General features: G+C 33.1%; 1 protein-coding gene across 1 annotated transcript in view; it reads right to left on the bottom strand.

Annotated features, from left to right (window-relative positions):
- Positions 1-21,054, bottom strand: part of LOC145979502 (alpha-tocopherol transfer protein-like) — a 90,184-nt gene that overhangs the window by 49,256 nt on the left and 19,874 nt on the right. Inside the window, exon 2 of the mRNA XM_083112438.1 lies at positions 17,763-17,918. Coding sequence (XP_082968564.1) covers positions 17,763-17,910 — 148 coding nt within the window. The 5' untranslated portion in view covers positions 17,911-17,918. The remainder of the gene's footprint in view (positions 1-17,762; positions 17,919-21,054) is intronic.

The following is a 21,054-nucleotide window of genomic DNA, read 5'->3' as shown; positions in this document are numbered from 1 at the left end:
ATATTCTCAATTCACAGGACAAGACGAAGTTCACAGACGACTTACTATATGGACCATAGGTCCACTTGCTAAACTTTTTTCTATGCTAGAAGAATAATTTAGCCTTATAGCCTTTTTCAAGGTAGTTTTGGAGTATTACTGGATTTTTTGGGTGCATCAACATTTGGGTTATTTCCATTTGGTTTATTATACGAGGCTACAATCACTATCTGAACACTGAAATCCTCTGATTGAAACTAAAACCTTAGGCTGTAACTAGAGACTTAGTATGTATATCGACAATTTATAGGACAACACGAACTTTACAAAGATTTGTAGGTGATGTAGGCCCACACGCCAGAGCTTTGTTAACCTGCAAGAAGCATTTACAGCTAATGCTACGAGGAAATGATGTTGATTTTTTACTGTTTCACAAGAATGCTACTTTTTTATGCACCAAATATTTGCTTTTTCAAGTAACTACATGTACCAGAAGCATTTACACGCCAAATCTAACTAGACTTCGATTTATGTAAATGTAGCAAGAACTATATTTCTGAGGAAGTACGCAAAAGCAGATTACACGATTAAAGTATTTGAAAAACAGATTTTTCTATGTAAGTATATTTTTATTGACTGGATTATTTAACAGATCAAACAGGAAGACTGCAAAATTCATTAAATGTAGTTCTATCGTATAGGTGGTTTCAGAGATATGAAAAGAACAAATATAAGATTTCGCTTTTTTTGCTTCTGAGGCTAATCGCGACGCTAAGGGTAAATGGCGAGGAAATGTAACGGAGGAGAAACAGTCCCAAAAGTTATGGGCTGCATGTAAGTTAATACCACAGAGATATTACAGTAGGTGTAGGTTCTACCACCAGAACATTTCTATCATAATAATACTGGTTATGCTGTACTGTTAGCTAAAGATGCTGATATTTGAGAAACTTAAAAGTTTATTTGCAAAATTTTAGATAAATAATAATCTGTTAGACTGTAAACATATTTTATATCTATTCTGCAAAAGATCCGATGACAAAATTTAAAAATTGTAATCGCCCAGACAGGGACTCGAACCCTGGACAGATAGGTTAAAAGCCTAACGCTATACCAACTAAGCTATCTGGGCACAAGGTATTTTTTTTTTTTGAAAAGTTAGTTATGTTAAGAAATATATTGAAACACTTGAGAACACTCTTGGTCTGGTTCGACAGAGAAGGAGACAACATTTCCAAATTTTTACAGACTGGGTGTATTTTTCCACTATAGAGGCCTTCACTAATTCGAAACGCTAAAGTTCAGCTAGCTTCCAAAATTGAGGTAAAGATTGTGTTTGACGAGATTAACAAGTTACAATTATATCCAGCTAAAACTCTCAGATTTACTGTACTAGCCAAGGTTTAGTAATATTTTCTTCACTTTTACAAATACCAAAGAAATAGGTATATTTTATTTATAATTTGACAAAATGTACTAGTATTTAATTCACAAAGTTAGGTAAAAAGCAGTATTTTTAAAAATATTGTTACTGCCTTCAAACTTTATGTTATTTAGCCACTAACATCTGGTTTACACTGTTTGGCATCCTTTAAATAGGAAAAGAAGGAATTATTTGTTTAGTATTTTTACTACTTTATATTTATTTAAGAAAACAATTCTACAGTTTAACTTAATTTTAACAAATTGTTACTAATTTATATATCAAAGTTATGTTATTTAGAGTGTATGAAGGCGTATAAAGTTAATATTTGTACTTATCAGTTCAACTAACAATTATATTTTACACACAAAAGATAATGTTTACAGTTAAATTACTTAAATCAGAGAATAATATTTTACAGTAATTTATTCATTCAGCACTAGTCAGTACTTTTATGCATCAGAAAGTTTTCTTAATTTTCTATTACGCATGCTATTTTGGGCTATTCTTAAAATGTATTTCTAAGGCAAACTGGTTTAATTTTCTGCTTATAATGCAAAGTTGACAGTTTTCGCACAATGCATTGTACATTTGTTATATTCTCTATTTACAATCCAAAATTTATGCTTATTTAATGTATAACTAACTAACTCTCTAGCCTTCTTAAACCCGAATGTTCATGGGTGCAGCAACTTATGCCTTTCATCTGTCCCTGTCCTGAGCAAGATCTATATACTTCTTTCCTTCCCTACCAATTTCCTTTAGGTCCATCTCTACATTATCCCTCCATCTTTGTTTTGGTCTTCCTATTGGTCTTTTACCGTCAGGTTTCCCAACAAGAATCCTGTATACTCTTTTTTCCTCTCCCATTTGTACCACATGATCTACACACCTAAGTCTTCTTGAGTTAATCATTCTAATACTATCTGGACATGAATACAAATTATGTACTTCCAAATTATGTAACCTTCTCCACTCATCTGTCTCCTCATCTGTTTTAGGCCCAAATATTTTCCTAAGGATCTTATTTTCAAATACTCTCAATTTATGTTCCTTTTTCAATGTAAGGGACCAAGTTCATTTACTGTATTTAACTTTTATATTTTGTAATTAACAAAAATTAAAAGCTTATACTGTAGTTATTATATCTTTTTCTATCAGCTTATTTTGAAATTAATATTATTAGGTATAGTCTTTGATTTATAACTATATTGCTTTTTTATCAATTTATCTAAGAGTACACGCAGACAAACACATGTGTACACACTTTTATGTAAATAGATATGCCTTTTTTCAATATTTTAGTATGAAGATTGCACTTTAGCTATTTAAGGAAGGGTAGGAAAGGTAGGATTTCTGAGAATTTCTTGCAGGATTTTGTTGTCCAAGTATAGATGAGAACTGAGCTGGGAGACTGTTTTGAACCTTTTCATGAGAGTTTGCATGTGAACTGTATGCAAATTGAGCACTATTGACTGTGCATGCTTCTAAGTTTTGATGTTATTTTACATCAACCCTGTGAGACTGTAGAGAGTTTTCCCTTTTCAAGTAGTTTTTACTGATTGTATTTGTATATGTTGTGGGTACTTAGCAGTTTTATGTTATGAGGCAGTTTATTGTAGAATATTTTTACATGATTGTTTTGAGATATTGAGTGTCTGCTGTTTTACTTGTAATTATTTTTCTTTTTGTGTTGTGTATTTGACTATATTTTGTCCAAGTTCGTATTATTTAGAATAATTGTTATTGACTTGTAGATGTAGGGAGTAATAATCCTTTGCAAGATGCCCTATACTTTAGTCTGAACATTATTCTTAGTGTTCACTTTTGAAGCCTTAGTATTCTGGTAGTATTATTAATGTAGAGGTAAATTAGGCTAAAATGTAGGCATTTTTCTGATAAATTATACTCACTTAGTTGTTTCAGCAGGTAGAAGTTGCATGATGGTTTACTGTTGATGATGTTAATTTGCTCTTCTTATGTACTACGTATGATGTACCTTACTTGAGTAATTGGAATTTTCTATTGAAAAAAGGATTGCTTGTCTATTTTATTCCTATGTTGTTAAGTTTGTCCATAAGCAAGCCATGTTTTTACTCTATCCTATGCCTTGGAAGAATCTAGATATATTGTGTTTGCAGTTTTATGTTTCTCCAGAAAGAGAAATCAATAGTCACACCCATAGCACAGTTTAAAAAACTACATAGCTGAAACCTTAGAGAAACATAAAACTGCAAACACAATATATCTAGATTCTTCCAAGGCATAGGATAGAGTAAAAACATGGCTTGCTTATGGACAAACTTAACAACATAGGAATAAAATAGACAAGCAATCCTTTTTTCAATAGAAAATTCCAATTACTCAAGTAAGCTACATCATACGTAGTACATAAGAAGAGCAAATTAACATCATCAGCAGTAAACCATCATGCAACTTCTACCTGCTGAAACAACTAAGTGAGTATAATTTATCAGAAAAATGCCTACATTTTAGCCTAATTTACCTCTACATTAATAATACTACCAGAATACTAAGGCTTCAAAAGTGAACACTAAGAATAATGTTCAGACTAAAGTATAGGGCATCTTGCAAAGGATTATTACTCCCTACATCTACAAGTCAATAACAATTATTCTAAATAATACGAACTTGGACAAAATATAGTCAAATACACAACACAAAAAGAAAAATAATTACAAGTAAAACAGCAGACACTCAATATCTCAAAACAATCATGTAAAAATATTCTACAATAAACTGCCTCATAACATAAAACTGCTAAGTACCCACAACATATACAAATACAATCAGTAAAAACTACTTGAAAAGGGAAAACTCTCTACAGTCTCACAGGGTTGATGTAAAATAACATCAAAACTTAGAAGCATGCACAGTCAATAGTGCTCAATTTGCATACAGTTCACATGCAAACTCTCATGAAAAGGTTCAAAACAGTCTCCCAGCTCAGTTCTCATCTATACTTGGACAACAAAATCCTGCAAGAAATTCTCAGAAATCCTACCTTTCCTACCCTTCCTTAAATAGCTAAAGTGCAATCTTCATACTAAAATATTGAAAAAAGGCATATCTATTTACATAAAAGTGTGTACACATGTGTTTGTCTGCGTGTACTCTTAGATAAATTGATAAAAAAGCAATATAGTTATAAATCAAAGACTATACCTAATAATATTAATTTCAAAATAAGCTGATAGAAAAAGATATAATAACTACAGTATAAGCTTTTAATTTTTGTTAATTACAAAATATAAAAGTTAAATACAGTAAATGAACTTGGTCCCTTACATTGAAAAAGGAACATAAATTGAGAGTATTTGAAAATAAGATCCTTAGGAAAATATTTGGGCCTAAAACAGATGAGGAGACAGATGAGTGGAGAAGGTTACATAATTTGGAAGTACATAATTTGTATTCATGTCCAGATAGTATTAGAATGATTAACTCAAGAAGACTTAGGTGTGTAGATCATGTGGTACAAATGGGAGAGGAAAAAAGAGTATACAGGATTCTTGTTGGGAAACCTGACGGTAAAAGACCAATAGGAAGACCAAAACAAAGATGGAGGGATAATGTAGAGATGGACCTAAAGGAAATTGGTAGGGAAGGAAAGAAGTATATAGATCTTGCTCAGGACAGGGACAGATGAAAGGCATAAGTTGCTGCACCCATGAACATTCGGGTTTAAGAAGGCTAGAGAGTTAGTTAGTTATACATTAAATAAGCATAAATTTTGGATTGTAAATAGAGAATATAACAAATGTACAATGCATTGTGCGAAAACTGTCAACTTTGCATTATAAGCAGAAAATTAAACCAGTTTGCCTTAGAAATACATTTTAAGAATAGCCCAAAATAGCATGCGTAATAGAAAATTAAGAAAACTTTCTGATGCATAAAAGTACTGACTAGTGCTGAATGAATAAATTACTGTAAAATATTATTCTCTGATTTAAGTAATTTAACTGTAAACATTATCTTTTGTGTGTAAAATATAATTGTTAGTTGAACTGATAAGTACAAATATTAACTTTATACGCCTTCATACACTCTAAATAACATAACTTTGATATATAAATTAGTAACAATTTGTTAAAATTAAGTTAAACTGTAGAATTGTTTTCTTAAATAAATATAAAGTAGTAAAAATACTAAACAAATAATTCCTTCTTTTCCTATTTAAAGGATGCCAAACAGTGTAAACCAGATGTTAGTGGCTAAATAACATAAAGTTTGAAGGCAGTAACAATATTTTTAAAAATACTGCTTTTTACCTAACTTTGTGAATTAAATACTAGTACATTTTGTCAAATTATAAATAAAATATACCTATTTCTTTGGTATTTGTAAAAGTGAAGAAAATATTACTAAACCTTGGCTAGTACAGTAAATCTGAGAGTTTTAGCTGGATATAATTGTAACTTGTTAATCTCGTCAAACACAATCTTTACCTCAATTTTGGAAGCTAGCTGAACTTTAGCGTTTCGAATTAGTGAAGGCCTCTATAGTGGAAAAATACACCCAGTCTGTAAAAATTTGGAAATGTTGTCTCCTTCTCTGTCGAACCAGACCAAGAGTGTTCTCAAGTGTTTCAATATATTTCTTAACATAACTAACTTTTCAAAAAAAAAAAATACCTTGTGCCCAGATAGCTTAGTTGGTATAGCGTTAGGCTTTTAACCTATCTGTCCAGGGTTCGAGTCCCTGTCTGGGCGATTACAATTTTTAAATTTTGTCATCGGATCTTTTGCAGAATAGATATAAAATATGTTTACAGTCTAACAGATTATTATTTATCTAAAATTTTGCAAATAAACTTTTAAGTTTCTCAAATATCAGCATCTTTAGCTAACAGTACAGCATAACCAGTATTATTATGATAGAAATGTTCTGGTGGTAGAACCTACACCTACTGTAATATCTCTGTGGTATTAACTTACATGCAGCCCATAACTTTTGGGACTGTTTCTCCTCCGTTACATTTCCTCGCCATTTACCCTTAGCGTCGCGATTAGCCTCAGAAGCAAAAAAAGCGAAATCTTATATTTGTTCTTTTCATATCTCTGAAACCACCTATACGATAGAACTACATTTAATGAATTTTGCAGTCTTCCTGTTTGATCTGTTAAATAATCCAGTCAATAAAAATATACTTACATAGAAAAATCTGTTTTTCAAATACTTTAATCGTGTAATCTGCTTTTGCGTACTTCCTCAGAAATATAGTTCTTGCTACATTTACATAAATCGAAGTCTAGTTAGATTTGGCGTGTAAATGCTTCTGGTACATGTAGTTACTTGAAAAAGCAAATATTTGGTGCATAAAAAAGTAGCATTCTTGTGAAACAGTAAAAAATCAACATCATTTCCTCGTAGCATTAGCTGTAAATGCTTCTTGCAGGTTAACAAAGCTCTGGCGTGTGGGCCTACATCACCTACAAATCTTTGTAAAGTTCGTGTTGTCCTATAAATTGTCGATATACATACTAAGTCTCTAGTTACAGCCTAAGGTTTTAGTTTCAATCAGAGGATTTCAGTGTTCAGATAGTGATTGTAGCCTCGTATAATAAACCAAATGGAAATAACCCAAATGTTGATGCACCCAAAAAATCCAGTAATACTCCAAAACTACCTTGAAAAAGGCTATAAGGCTAAATTATTCTTCTAGCATAGAAAAAAGTTTAGCAAGTGGACCTATGGTCCATATAGTAAGTCGTCTGTGAACTTCGTCTTGTCCTGTGAATTGAGAATATATTGATAAATGGTTATATTTAAAAAAGAAACAATGTTGGTAAGCGTTCAGTTATGGACCCATTGGTAAAGAAATTTCAGTCTTTATAGACACACAATAATTTTCGTTACACTAAAAAATTGGCCTCGTATAAAAATAAATAGTCGAAATGATAAACATTTCGTGTACTTTATCCAGTAAGCCTTAGCTAGAAATGCAATAACAGCGTTACAGACATAAAAATTAAGCAAGCTTTGATATTCTAGTGGCACATAATAAATATAAAATATCCTTTAAAATACTCTGACAAATAGTTGTGGGTTATCTGAGATCAAAGTTTTCAAGCCCCCTCTCCTGCATAAATAGGCTCTAGAATTCACTAAGCCTCAAAATAATATTGGGTACATAAAATATAAAGCAGATGGAGAGTGATGCTGATCGCATCATCTCCAAACAGCAAAAACAAAAGTATATGGATGGAGCCCTACCTGATATATTTAGAAAACTTTACCTAGTATAAGAGTAACAAAATACTCAGCAAACTCTAAAATAAACAAACTTTCCTACGTAGCAGGCGTAACCTGACCTAAATAAATACATATATAGAAATACAGAACCAAAAATAGCATAGTGGAAATCAGTAAACCTTAATAATAATAATAATAATAATAATAATAATAATAATAATAATAATATATTCTGTGGCTTACATTTTAGCTAAAAGTACTTTTTCTTTAGTGTTTTTGAAAAAAATTAAATAAATACTAAACTCTAAGTTAAAAATTTGTAAATGTATATATGATACAAAACAAAATAAATACAAATTAATACATACCCTGCAAAAAATCAGTAAAAAGTTGAAAACATCTCTTTGTGCATCCAAAATATAGTAACAAATCCTTCCTGACTGGATTAAATTGTGTTATTTGAGTAATAGTAAGCCTAAACTTGTAAAATAAAAGGGTAAAACTTGACGAAACACACTTCATGTGTATAAAATTTAATTCAAAACACCTCTCTCTTTCTCTTTCTCTCTCTCTCTCTCTCTCTCTCTCTCTCTGTGTGTGTGTGTGTGTGTGTGTGTGTGTGTGTGGATGTGTGTGTGTGTGTGTGTGTGTGTGTGTCCAAACACGTTCAAATCGTGTTATTTGAGTAAATATTAGGCTAAACTTGTGAAATAAACAAATAAAAGTTGAGAACACACACTTTGTGTGTCGAAAATATAACTAAAAGTATTTCCTGAATAGTATAAATAGTGTTATTTTGGTAATAATAAGCCTAAACTTGTGAAATAAACAGATAGAAGTTGAGAACACACACTTTGTGTGTCGAAAATTTAATAAAAAATGTTGCCTGAATAGTATAAATAGTGTTATTTTGTTAAAAATTAACATAAAGTTGTAAAATAATTAGTTAAAAGTTGAAAAAAATGTCTTTGTGAGTCCAAAATGTAATAACAAAATGTTGCCTGAATAGTACAAATAGTGTTATTTTGGTAATAATAAGCCTAAACTTGTGAAATAAACAGATAGAAGTTGAGAACACACACTTTGTGTGTCGAAAATTTAATAACAAAATGTTGCCTGAATAGTATAAATAGTGTTATTTTGGTAAAAATTAACATAAAGTTGTAAAATATTTAGTTAAAAGTTGAAAAAAATGTCTCTGTGAGTCCAAAATGTAATAACAAAATGTTGCCTGAATAGTACAAATAGTGTTATTTTGGTAAAAAAATTAACAAAATTGTAAAATAATAACTTAAAAAGTTGAAAAAATATCTTTGAGAGTCCAAAATTTAATAAAAAATGTTGCCTGAATAGTACAAATAGTGTTATTTTGGTAAAAAATTAACATAAAATTGTAAAATAATAATTTAAAAAGTTGTAAAAATATCTTTGCGAGTCCAAAATTTAATAAAAAATGTTGCGTGAATAGTACAAATAGTGTTATTTTTGTAAAAATAAAGATAAGCTGTGAAAATGTTTGACATAAAGTCAAAGTTTGGTAAAAAATAAACTCAAAATTAAGTTAAATAGCACACAGTAACATACATTTACTACCTATATCAATAATCAAAGGGTCCTAGGTTCGTTACCCCGTGATAAAAGCAAATGGTGAAAACTGTAGGCCCCGTCCCTGATAGCTCTCCCTTCTTCATAGTACAGATAAAAAAAACCTGCGCTAAAGCGTCCTGTGCCTTGGGGCAACCCTGAGCGGAATATTAATTGGCGGCTGAAACCAGTTCTACAAGCAACGCATAGCTTCAGAGATTTGACCATTGCTGCGCATTCTCAGACATCCTTTGTTGTCTGGTTGAATCTCTCCCCTGCCCTACGGCATTGAATACCTTTCTCCTGTTCTTGCGTACTGGTTAACCTTGGAAAAACCGGTTCTGATTGGTCAATCGGGTTCTGACGTTGTGACGTCATTTGACCTTGAACGCACACTCCCCAAATTCCTTTCTCTACCTGCGCAGAGTTCACAGTCTCCTGTCTAGCATCTCGTACCATCGTCTTTCATACCATAATAACATACATTATTACATAGTACTAATTAATAACATTACATATCGCGGGTTCGAGTACCGGGACCGTCCCCAATCGTAATTGGACCTGTACCTACAGCCATTACCACCGTTCATAGCGGTTCATAAACCGTAAACTCGTATTTTCAATACTATAAACATTAATTATTATCGATTTATACATTACATACTTTGCAGTAATGAATATAAAACCATATGCATAGCGTTTAGTACCTCTAATTACCTTCTATATACATATTTTTCATAAAATAAATAATTATATATTCATAAAAAGTTATAAACATGCAAATACATAAATGTAAAGTACTCTAAGTACATGCAAATAATTTCTAAATACGTGCAAATTAATTAAAACCCGTGCAAATTAGTTATAAGTACGTGCAAATTAAAGACCACCCATGCAGCGACCGACGTTAAGTCGTTTACCTTCTACTGAACATGATTGTAATTACTTACAAAGCCGATACTGCAAAAAGATCTTGGTCTGTTACGAATGAATTGTTTACAGAATCAAAATGCTCACAAAACATTTCGAGATTAAGTTGGAAGAATGGCTGTGAAAGAGCCAATCACAATGCGAATTTCAAGACTTGTATCTATGTACCACGATGGAATAGCAAATATAGTTGCAAGCTAATGAAAAACGTTCTGCCACATATCCAGTCGTTTGCTTCATTATAACATGATACCCTTGTTATGGCGATACTTACATTAGTTCCAAATAATTTTACATTTTTTATCTGCAACTGTGAGAATTTTGGATTGTATATTTAAGGAATATCTTTCTATTATCAATTGCATGAGGGACCATAAGTTATTTCAAAACAATAAGAATGCATAGTAAATTCGACAAAATTGTTCAAATATAGACCATGATCTAGACCTACAGTCATGAGTTTAATTTCTAACCGCTGACAATTTTAAAGTAAACTTAGATCCACGTATTCTTACAGAACCTTTTTCAATGAACAATGTCTACAATAATGAAACTTGATACCTTGCCTCCATTACGATACCATACTACACACGACGAGTGTATCCGTTTCACATACGGGACCCTCTCCCTCTCATAGGTATACTCCATACTACTCCAATAATTGTAAAATATTCTCTCTTTCAATGTGCCATCTCGAATGGCATTTAAACGTACGTATAGTGGGATCCATGAGTATTACCGTTCATATTGTCCACGACTATTTTCTTTTGAGTTTTCTTTTAATTCTTGAAGCTCTTATTGGGTCAAATAAAGTGCACGAACATGGTGATAGACAATTTGCACGGTAATACTCATGGATCCCACTGTACAATCACTTTTATGAAGTGTTACGTCACTACACGCCACGAATGTTGTAAGCTCTATTCTATTTGCAACCTGAAGCAAACCTTTTACTTGAACTTCAACGAAGCATCCTAGTATTCACTTTACGAAATAGCAATTAGGATTTTGATAACTTCAATGAAACTCGGACGTCACTATTTAAAATTTCCATATATTTTGTCACTTATTGATCTACCGTCTTTTGTTTCTTTATCGTTGCTATGGTCAAAAATGTATATAGAAATGTATACATCGTAATTTTACATTATCAAGAATGTGATAATAATTAATTATACATCATATTAATGCAACAACGTTTTCCAAAATATAACGAAACAGATATATCATTGTGCGTATTAAACACAAAATTAAATAAAATAAATAAATGTGAATTTTTGGGTCAGTCACAATACGCATCCCTTCCGGGTGAAATTTTCGACTTATTTCAAATCTGTAAGTATCGAAAATTTTACCAGATTTAATTACAAACTTATGAACATTGCATTTTTAAGTTACAACTTGTAATCAACTCTTCATTCTATTAAACAATATTATTTCAGTTCATTATGAATTCCGTGAATCAAACTTAACTGACACATTTTGTATCGCACTTTGTTGTAATTCCATTCATTGAGTACACTAAACTAAAAACAATATTCTTGAATGGAAACAATCATTAACTTAAATTATTACATCTCAAATTGTATTTATAGCTCCTCATTGTCCGATGTAATTTTCAAAATCTTCAAACCTTATTACTTCACTTCTTATTCGATCTTGGATAATTTCTTCAGCAATATGTTCAATAGATGTAAATAATGCACGACAATCAAGAAATGCAAAACATACACTTAGTTCATTCCTTCTTCTCTATCTTCCAAATCACTATCTTAGTTGGAAACTGTAATTTTTGCAAATATGGCTACCTCATTACAAATTTTCTTGAACAAATACTTCAACGTTGTCAATTGAGTTGCAAGTAATAAATTAATGCTGCGACTGTTTGTTCAAATATCATACTTATTTGCGCGCACATAAACTTGTTAGACGAAGATAACCATCACATCGTCCAGGCATACATGGCTTTTCATAAAGTATTGTCTACATTTATTCATGTACTTTGTAGACACATCAATTCTCAAATAAAATAATAACCATATGTAATCTAGTGGATAATTCCATTTCTCATTCCTACTAGATGCAATACATTTGCATAAATCTATTATTTATATGGAGAGTATATTTTTCTATGAACAAATTCTTAAATAATATCGCGCAGAAACAAAAATATATCTATATTCTTACTTGCACGCAGCAACAATTATCGTATTTTAGCACATCAGTAGCAATAGGAAGAAGTTCCATCATTATCAGTTCCATTGAATACGCATAGATTAAAAAAATCAATTTTTCTTTAAATTAAAGTGCGAAGAACAACTAAATTTCTTGATATCGTCTCATACATGCTTTAACAAAACTTTGCCCTTGTACAAAACTTGCTTGAAGTATATCATCTCAACCTTTTAATTTACCATCTCACGGGAACTTGCGTTAAAGGTGAAGAACCTTGTACTTGATTTATTTGCGAAATATTTTGTTCACGATTTGCCATTCTTGTAGAATCAGAATTAGTTTGTGATACCAAACCTGCTGCTTCAGATTGAGAATTTAATGGATTTGAATTTGCAGGAAAACATTGATATGGCATTGTATTATTATTAGCACTGCGATTTTCATTCCTGCAATAGAATCGCGATTGATTGAGCAAATTTTCATCATTAAATTGTCCTGTAGGTGAACAATAATTATTTTGCCTGCAATTATTTCGGAATTGGCCTCCATTTTAAGATCTGAAGCTATTATAATTGTTTCGTGCAGTAAAATTTCCATAATGTCCATAATTATTAGAGGTTCACCTAAAATTGTTGAAATATCGACCTCGAATTGTTTCCCTGCCGATTTTCGTAACCTTGATTGATAACAGCATTCGCTTCTAACTCAATACTAGTTGGAGTCTGAGTACAAACACTAGTGGTCTTCGAGCGTCGAACATTAACTTGCCGCACATTTAACTTGGCTCTATTTTGTTCCTAGTTCTTAAAAACCTTTGGAATATTTTCATGTTCGTTATCTTCATTATGAAGAACAACAAGCCCCTTTCTACTAAATTTTATTACATCTAACCTTCTCAACATGCTAGCCAGTTGATCTACAGAACGAATTTCGTGATAAGTAATGCGATTGGCAATATTATCAGGTAATTGGCTAAGTATTAACTGCACAACAATCTTGAGGATTTTCAAACAAATTTCAATAACTAGAGTGAGTTTTTATAACAAAAGTCTCTAAACTGCCATGTACACGGATCGTATTTGCGATTCCTCACTACGGAGAGTTGTGATTGGATAACTTCCGAAGAAGCAAACTGATTAATGAATTCTTGTACAAACTGATCATGAGAATTAAAGTAATATTTATGAGTCCGAAATCAATAACCAGCTCTCCAAATGAAGCATTGTTGAATACTTTGCAGTTTCATATCTGTTGGCACTCCTACAACATTTAATATGTTATCCAGCTGTTCAATATATTCTCTCGCTGATTGTTGCTCTATCTTTCCCGAGAACTTAGGCAATGGAGATAATTCACTTAATTTTAAACGTCCACTTCTTGCATTTCCTTCTCCATTGCATGTATTTATAGTTATAGGATGATCACTTCTTCCTCTCGAACTACACGGTCGATTTTAGCAAATATGATTTGCTCCGTTTAACCCTGTGTTACCATAATCGTCCAATCTGGAACCATTTACAGAAGAATGAGGATCATCGTGATTCTTCGAAATTGGACATGGTAAACTTGCATCACGATAAATATTACTAACACAATCATTTTGTGGGTTAGGTTCCGATATTTGTGGATAAAAATCACACCACATACAAGGAGAATTAAAGCTTTGATCTAGATGAGAATGTGGATTATTATGTACATTCCTACCACTGTCATTATTCTTAGTAAGCACAAAACTAGAAATAGGATGTGCATTTGTACCCAACAGTTGATAGCAAGCGTCAGTATTGTTATATTTCTCAGCACCTAACTCTCGTTTTTTGAATGAACCTTCTGTGTCGTCACTTCGGAATTTCTTTACGGAAGTTCCTTCAGAGCTAAATCTTACAGATTTATTATACTTGTGCTTCCAACGGACATGTTTACGGGCACTAGTGTTAATAACATTCTTCTTACCAGAAACTGTCCTAGAAGAATCATCTGATACGTCACTAGACGAAGTACTGAATCCAACATGTATTGGATTCCATTCAGACATGTATTAGATTCTGTATTATCCACAAGAATTGATTTTGTTCTACTTTTACTATTTGTAACAACAGAATTACGGGCATTAGAATTAATTTCGGCTGTTATATATTTGCCATCAGATTGAAGGTTTTTGCTATCTTGTTCCATATCTTCAATTCGGGAATTAAACTGTTGGAACCTTTCTGTACAATCAGAAATATTCTTATGTACATCAGCATTAACATTCCTTTTACTTTCTAAAATAGTGACTCTAGACATAAGATCAACAATAATGTTAGAAGAACAATCATTATAATTTGATTTGATATTATCTAAACTTTGATCATAATCATTGAAATTGTTATTAAGATCCGTTAGACGTTCGTCACAATCAAGAACGTGTTCTTTCAATGATCCTTGCACATTTTCAAATTCAGATAGTTTGTCATCAACATTACGATATTTATTATCAAATACAGATTCAAGACGTGTAGTTGATTGTAAATACGGTGGTAACAGTTTCATAGATCGGAGACACATTAAAATCGGATATTTTGTGTTTCGCATGGTTCGTACTTACCAATTGTGTATTGCGGAACATAGTTCAAGGTGCCATTATGCTTTTTACACGAAAACAAACGCAATTTTTCACATTCTGAGTGTTTTTTATTCCTTTTATCGCTTCCGGAACACACAATATGGCGGGCACATCTTGACTCACGTTGTGGCTATGCAGTGTTTCAACCTTCTTCACCGAAAAATATCTACTATCATGTTCGTCACCGGTGGAAATTATACATTATGCACGGGTAGCTGACGGATAGCCCCACGAACCATACACGGATATCCCCACGAACCATTTCCGATAAGGTTAGGTTAGGTTTGGGTACGTTAGGCAAGCATAGTAAAAAAAAAGGGTTGAAACACTGACAGGGGCTTACGTCATCAAACGTACGCAGCATCCGGTTGTCGCAGGGCAAGGAAATGAAAGCAATGGCAATTGTGCGTCGGTGAGATATTTCTCTTGAAAAATACATGATTTCCCTTTCAAATATATTCCACGATGAAAGAAAATACCTCGATGAACGTTGTAAACCTTGGAGAAACTTATTTCCGTAGTATCTTGTGTAAAAGTGAAGAAATGTGTATGAAACTGTATGTAACTGTTACCTAAACACGCTGTACTAACCGCATCTATTTTGTCCTTAAATTCAGACATTAAAATATTGAGCCGATTGTTAACATGACTAATATCATGATTAACAGCTTCAAATTTAACATCAAGCTGTGAAGATAACTGTGTATGTGCACTAGATAATTCAGCTTGTTTTAAAGATATAACGTCGAGTTTAACCTGAATATTTTCATTAGACAGATTTAATTCTGATCTAAGTTCCTGATAAGACTGTTTGAGTTGTTGATTAGACTGTTTAAATTCCTGATTAGATTGTTCAAACTGAGTCTTAAGTTCCTGATTAGACTGTTCAAACTGAGTCTTAAGTTCTTGGTTAGAACTTATAACAGCTAATTGTATGCTTCTAATGCTGTTTAGTATGGATTATACTTTCCAAATACACCGGCAATTGGTAAGGACCCTAACTGGAATCACATTTGTTACAACAGTATTTTTCCTTAGTCGTAGAATAAATTGTCCAATGTGTGACGGAAAGCTTCAAACATGAAACATGATACCACGAATGAATATCAAAACATTGCACATACATCAGGTCATTATCAAGCTTATCACAACACGCCACGCCTTCAATCTTACCTGACTGTACATCACAAATGTCACCATCGTGAGAATCACTACTATTTAAGTAGGTTCATTCATATGCAACATTAGACTTTAGCCTACGTAAATATCTAGGCTTCGTTTCTTTAGATATATCTGCCATGATTACAAACAATAATAATAATCTTGAGTAAATATTTAGGGTCGCCAATTTTATCTTCGCAACATGTTCAACAAATTGCAAATCCAAGACAAAATAAAATTTAAAAGTCTATAACTACCATTGCACAAACCTCAAACCGCGCATCAGAAGATTGTTTTTTTTCTTGAATCCTGGCTGTATGCGGCAAATTATTGAAGCAAACCTTTTACTTGAACTTCAATGAAGCATCCTAGTATTCACTTTACGAAATAGCAATTAGGATTTTGATAACTTCAATGAAACTCGGACGTCACTATTTAAAATTTCCATATATTTTATCACTTATTGATCTACTGTCTTTTGTTTCTTTATCGTCGCTATGGTCAAAAATGTATATAGAAATGTATACATCGTAATTTTACATTACCAAGAATGTGATAATAATTAATTATACATCATATTAATGCAACAACGTTTTCCAAGATATAACAAAACAGAAATTGATAACAGATATATCATCGTGCGTATTAAACACAAAATTAAATAAAACATAATAAATGTGAATCTTTGGGTCAGTCACAAACCTCTGATCTCACTCTTAAAAGACAGACTGAAAAATAATATCTGCTATATTTCCACCGTTGACCGAAAAACATCAAACTTCTGTCTTTTGAGCAAAGTTTTTTTTTAATCTTGTTTCACTTTTTTCCTCGCTCTCAAAACCACCCGAAACTTATCAGCAAATAAATTATTTAAAGGCTGGTTGCTTATTGAAACAATGTAATATTTCGTTTACAACTTCGGATTCGCTGTCAGTTTTCTACGCATCCCCTTACCTTTCCTCGTTCAAGTCAAGACAGAAAATGCTTACCAATTTCTATAACACTGCCATGCTCGAAACAGCGTGAGTTGAGGATGATATTATCGAAATTTTTCTTTCTAAAAGATCCCTCAATTTGCAATGATGTGTAGGTTGCTTTCTACTCCGTCACAAAGTAAGGAATGGTTTTGATATTTTTTTGATTGACTTTATTTTACTTCGCGTTTTGTGCCTCTTGGCTAATTTGCGAAGATGGGGATGAGTGTTGAAATGATGAAATTGATGAATGGACATTCACAAACAACCATGTCCGAGCGGGATTCGCAGCGCGATGTGCTAGCCACTCAGCCACAGGGTCCGACAGTAAGGAATGGAAAGGGATTGCAACACGCATGCGTGTAAGTAGTAGCTTACACTTTTCTGTGTGAAGCTCATTGAGCCAAGCCAGAAGCACCTTTCTGCTTTCTCTACTCGCCGCTGAAAACAGCGCCAGGAGGTAGTTAGTTCTCTTTAAAAGGTGCGAATTTGAACTTCATTTGACGTCTAAGAAACTCAGACAGAAATACTGAACTAAAGAAGTAAGTGGATGGTGAGGTGGTCAGAGAGCATTTGATGTTTTGAAAAAAATTGGCGTTCAATTAATAAATATAATAAAAATTAATTGCACTACACTGTTATTTGGATGTGAGCTGCGACTGTGCGAATAGGCAGAAGCTGGTACTGGCTATAAAAGAATAAACCATCTCACCTTGTACCATTTTCCTTAATTCTTGCAGAGCTTCCTTCTTTCGTTCTGGAGTCTCCCTAAGTTCCGTCTCGGCCTTCTTTAGACATTGTTCGTCGGGCTCCCCTCTCTCAATGTCGAAATTGAGATAAGCGATTTTCTCCTCTGACATCGCGCAGACTGTTAATACAAAGGATAAACTATCTTTAGAATACACACAAGATCGTATCACCAATGATATATATAAAAACAAATAAATATCATGTGGCCAAAATATGCTCAACCTTTCTCACATTGTCGAACCTGTGTGTAGTTATGCGCAGATGTAAAAACACAAGCACATGACAAAACAATACATATTTTAGAACCTATGGGTAGTTGAAACAAGAAGATGACAATAAAGCACATTCTCAAACCTGTGGGTTGAAGCAAATTAACAGTCACGTTACACAAACAATGCGTATTTTTCAACAATTGGGTAGTCGTACGTAGAACTAAAGGAACAAGCTCGTTACAAAACAATGCAAATTCTCGATGTGTCGTCCTAATTGCGAACAGTCCTAATTGCGAATTCTTGCTGCCTGAAGGACTATGTCCTAATCGCGAACAAATTTTTCTGCCTTGGGACCTACAACTTTCTCTCACACTTCCCGAGTCTCAGTTCCAGACTTGAAACTGGTCAGTGTTTTGTTGAATCATAGAAAATTCGACATGATTAAAGTAGTCGCCAACGTGTGGCCTATTTTTTATAGGAATACCTACTGCACACTTCTTAACTGAAAAGAGCTTCGTCATTTAACAATACAATTATTAACTTTATCTAAATTTCAAATTCAAATTTTAAAACATAGGACACTGTTCTTAAAAATTTAGGAATACCATCGATCTCCTTATACTTGTTGGTTCTCCTCGCCAAAAAAACAAAAAACATATTTTTTTCTTCCGTTTTACATCTTCCAGCCTCATTTTCATCTGCGGTTCCATCAACTCCACTACATTATTTGCCCGGTGCTTCCTGTTGAAGCAGTTTCACATCACGTAAGGCACCAAGGGGTTATCAAGTCAATAACACACGAATGAAGGCCAGAATACGTCGACAGACTGAAAGGGTGAAATGACCTTGGAGAGATTTACAAAGCAGGAGACCATTATAAGTCAATCAGGCTGGCTATTGTTGTTAGTCAAACCAGCTGTCTCTCTACGTCACTACCTTATCTGTTTTTGAAAACAGGTTTTTCAGTTTCATGTGTTCGCAATTAGGACATGAAATTATTTCTCACTTTTGTGTGTTCGCAATTAGGACGATTAAGGCGTTGTTCGCAATTAGGACTGTTCGCAATTAGGACACAACCATTCTTGAACCTAAGTCTGTAGCCTGAATGTTATTTCGAAATGGCTAATCCCTTATCAACAACTGTTATCTGAAGGCGAAAAAGTGCGAGGCAGAAGCTCAGAAGATGAATTTCTCAGTATATTACAACTTATTATACAAGATGTTTAATCGTGCTAAGGAAGTAAACATTAATTGCCACTATCACAATTTCCTACGAAATATTTGTAGAATTTTAGGGGATGGGGTTTAGACCCCAGAACCCACCACTTCCTACATGCCTACTCTAACCTATGGGTAGTTATGAAAATATTCTCTCCAGCTATTGACCAGGTGAGTTGTGGAAAAGATGGAATCCTTTTCACAACTCACCTGGTCGATATCCCGAGAGAATCATTTCATCATTCGTCGCCAGGAAAGCTTCAAGACTCACTATTGGTTGTTAGTTATGCGTAGAAACAAATGAACAAGCGTGTGACAAAATCAATGTATATTCTCCTATCTACGACTAGTTATGTGTAATAACGAAGGTACAATCTCGTGACAAAATAATGTGTATTTTCTACCCGATGAGGATTTATACATAGAAATAAGGCAACAAGTTCATGACAATACAGTGCATGTTATCGAATCTATGGGTAAGTTATACGTGGAAACAAATGAACAAGCAGTTGTAAAAAACAATGTACATTTTCGAACCTTTGGATGTGAGAAGACCATATGAATAAAATCCAAGGTAATTGACTAGGCAGTGACGAAAAGGAAACCAAACCATTCGAGACTTGTCGAGACCAGACCGAGAATGAAATAGACAGGCCCGTAGCCAGGATTTTATTTCGGGGGAAGGGGCTCATTCCTCATCAACACAGGCGTCGCCAGTAATATTCGTAGAAGTGGATAGGCCAATAATAAAACTAGATTAGTAGAAATAATAATACAAAAAATATTTATTACCATGGTTATAATTGTCATTTTACAATAATAACTATTATAAACAATATACATAAAAGTAGTAGGAAAGTATATAGGATGAGCACCACTTACAAGTGTAGAAAAGGAGAGGCTATTTGATTGAACAATCCGATTTGCCCATACTTAAAACAATGGCAAGAGGGGCTTATACCCCAATTCTTCAGGTGTGATATGCTCTGAATTTTTAAGAATTTTGAATTCTAGTGTAGAAAAGGAGAAGCCTCTCAGACAGATTTGCCTATACTTAAAACAAAGGCAAAAGGGGCTTATACCCCAATTCTTCAGGTGTGATATGCTCTGAAGAAGTGTAGAAAAGATGAAGCCCCTTAGACAGATTTGCCTATACTTAAAACAATAGCAAGTTCCCATTTCATCTTATTGTTCACAGTGTATTTTTCTGTCAAAATCCCAAGAATCTTGAATCCCCCCCCCCTCAGACAGATTCGGCCATGTGTGTAAAAGCTATATCTGTGTGATTGTTGTTTATAAACTTGTCAAAAATATGGCTTTTTTGTATGAAAACATGCAATCCTGAATACAATTCTGGTTTTGTCTTGTTCTGTTAATATAAACACAAGTGAGACTTACAGAATATTTACTGCACAGTTCAAAATCCAATTTTGAATTGTATTTAGTTGATATAGAGATGAGGTATTAAACCTGGTGAAGTGTGTTGTACATCAGCATAATAGAGCAAAACTATCACCAAAACCTAGTTACTGCTGTTGTTTGGGTATAAAAGCACCAGCTCAGCCACTAACTGCTGAACCCAACTGATATTTTGTATAGAATTTTGATTTGAACCCCAAGAAATTTTATATAATAAACAACAACAAAAATGCCAAAACAAAAATATTGCAATCAGTGTAATAAAAATATATCTAGTTCTCATTGGTCTAGGCACCGGCATATTTGCGACTCTAAGAAATGCAGAAAGGCCACAAAAATGTGTCCAAGATGCCATAAAATATTAAGCAAGGCATAATACAAATGGCATAAGTGTAATTCTTATGT

Source organism: Lepisma saccharinum, chromosome 26, assembly GCF_977018435.1.
Source record: "Lepisma saccharinum chromosome 26, izLepSacc3.1, whole genome shotgun sequence".
NCBI classification, from domain to species: Eukaryota; Metazoa; Arthropoda; class Insecta; order Zygentoma; family Lepismatidae; genus Lepisma; species Lepisma saccharinum.
The sequence above is the reverse complement of the archived record's forward strand: the minus strand, read 5'-3'. Positions and strand labels throughout refer to the sequence as shown.